This window comes from Chanos chanos, chromosome 7, assembly GCF_902362185.1.
Source record: "Chanos chanos chromosome 7, fChaCha1.1, whole genome shotgun sequence".
In the NCBI taxonomy this organism is placed as follows: Eukaryota; Metazoa; Chordata; class Actinopteri; order Gonorynchiformes; family Chanidae; genus Chanos; species Chanos chanos.
In genome coordinates this window covers 1,155,607-1,158,106 of record NC_044501.1, presented here as the reverse complement: position 1 = coordinate 1,158,106, position 2,500 = coordinate 1,155,607, and the positions used below count along the sequence as shown (strand labels likewise).

General features: G+C 42.1%; 1 protein-coding gene across 1 annotated transcript in view; it reads left to right on the top strand.

Moving 5' to 3' along the window:
* col5a3b (collagen, type V, alpha 3b) overlaps positions 1–1,968 on the top strand; it is a 56,224-nt gene extending 54,256 nt beyond the window's left edge. The window contains exons 63-66 of the mRNA XM_030780319.1: positions 225–337; positions 436–504; positions 761–994; positions 1,822–1,968. Coding sequence (XP_030636179.1) covers positions 225–337; positions 436–504; positions 761–994; positions 1,822–1,968 — 563 coding nt within the window. The remainder of the gene's footprint in view (positions 1–224; positions 338–435; positions 505–760; positions 995–1,821) is intronic.
* Positions 1,969–2,500: the final 532 nt, after the last annotated feature.

The following is a 2,500-nucleotide window of genomic DNA, read 5'->3' as shown; positions in this document are numbered from 1 at the left end:
TCTCTGTCTGTCTTTGTCTCTGTATGTGTAGTTGAGCATTTCAGTCTAACTCTCTGTCTGTCTCACAGTCTATTCGGCTACCTCCTTGTCTGTCTGTCTGTCTGTAATTTCTGTCTTTGTGTCATTTGTTTGTGCGTCTGTTTATTGTTCAGTCCAATACTATTATGTCTTCTTCCAGCTCTTCACCATTAGATGAACAGACTCTGTTCTCTGTGTTCCCATAGGTTTATACTGGATTGACCCTAATCAGGGTTGCCATAGAGATGCCTTTAAAGTGTTCTGTAATTTCACCGCTGAGGGAGAGACCTGCCTTAGGCCAGAGGTCAAGTTTGAATCGGTGAGACACTGAGAGAATGCTGCAGACCATAACAGACTTTGTGTTGTTTGTGACAGTGACTCAGTGTGTGTGTGTGTGTGTGTGGGGGGGTTGTTTAGGTCAGGATGGCAGCATGGAGCAAAGAGAAGCCTGGATCCTGGTACAGCCAGTTCAGAAAAGGCTCTGAGGTAATCCCTAATGAAGTGTGTGTGTGTGTGTGTGTGTGTGTGTGTGTGTGTGTGTGTGTGTGTGTGTGTGTGTGAGTGGGTGTGTGCCTCTCTGTCTGTCTGTGTCATGTATGTGTGCGTGTGTGTTGGTCACAGAGGTCTATGTGCATGTCTGCCTGTGTGCTGTAAATGCATCACACACATACATGATTATATTAATAATTATATTATAAACTGATGTTTCTCACTGTCCCCCCCTCTCTCTCGCTCTCTCCAGTTCTCCTATGCTGATATGGATGGAAGGCCAGTGCATGTGGTCCAGTTGAACTTTCTGAAGCTGCTCAGTGCCACAGCCCATCAGAGTTTCACCTATGTGTGTCAGAACTCGGTGGCTTGGTTTGACCGTCGCTCTCTCAGTCACGCACGAGCCCTGCGCTTCAGAGGCAGTGGCGGCGATGAGCTCACCCAAAGCAACTCACATTTCATCCAGCCTCTGTATGACGGCTGTCAGGTGAGTCCTATTACCCTCCGTATAAGAGTCTGCCAAACTTCATCTGACACTGCCTATAAGGCTTCCAATCATATTAATAACATATTAATAACACGGCTGTCAGGTGAGTCCTATTACCCTCCGTATAAGAGTCTGCCAAACTTCATCTGACACTGCCTATAAGGCTTCCAATCACATTAATAACATATTAATAACACAGCTGTCAGGTGAGTCCTTCTACCCTCCGTATAAGAGTCTCCCAAAATCTGACACTGCTACATGCACGCCTACATCCAAGGCTTCCAATCAATTCCTAATCTATTCCAATCACATTAATAACATATTAATAACACATTGAAATAACACAAACCACATTCCTAATTTATTCCAATCACATTAATAACATATTAATAACATATTAATAGCACATTGAAATAACACAAATCACATTTCTAATCTATTCAAATCACATTACTAGCATATTAAAATAACTTTCATAAGTTTTTGAAATCTCATTCGTAACATTTTGTACAACTTTCAAAACAACTTCACATGAAGTTTGTTGGATCATCATATAAAATCTATAAAGCCTTCATATAACACACATAACATATCACACACATAGCGTATAACACACATAACATATCACACACATAACGTATAACACACATAACATATTCAAAAGATTTCATCAGTTCCTGTTATCCTTTTCCCTCTGTGTTCTGTCTTTGCAAATGTGGCTTTTATTTGACCATGGTGTGATTTTATATGAAAACGGCTGTATAAATGAACAGAGGGATTGAGAGCATGTCACTGTGTGAAGGTCAGCATGTCTCCTCTGTTTTCAGTCTGGGACAGGCCAGGAGCGGACGGTGCTGAAACTGGACTTTCCCCATGCAGATACGCTTCCCATCCTGGATGTAGCTGTGTCAGATTTTGGGAACTCCAAGCAGAAGTTTGGCTTTGAGGTCGGGTCTGTGTGCTTCAATGGCTAGTGCCCCCTGGTGCCTGGGAGGATATTTTTATAAACTAGCAGGGGGCAGACTGTTTCTGAGAGCACAGGTTTAATATTCCTATGGACCGATGTATCAGGTGCTTAAGTGTGTGTTATTGGTCTGTAATTCTGAGAACAGGTGGGGTCTCCTCTTAATTAATGATCATGTGACCTAAAGACAGCCAGTAATCCTTTAGTTTACTGGAATTGCCCTACTCTCTCTGAAACAAATACACACACACGTGCGCGCGCGCGCACACACACACACACACACGCACACATGCACACACATTCATTCAGTGGAACATACAGTCACACACTTATACAAACACACACAGTCTATTCATTCACATGTACACACATACCTGCAGTTACAGAAATCTAATATCTTTCATTAGATCATTCACAACTTTTACAAACGCACACTCAAATGCACTGTCCCAGAAATCCAATGTCTTTCATTGTGTCATTCACAAACTTTTACAAACACACACGCAAATCCATTGTAACATCCAATGTCTTTCATTAGATCT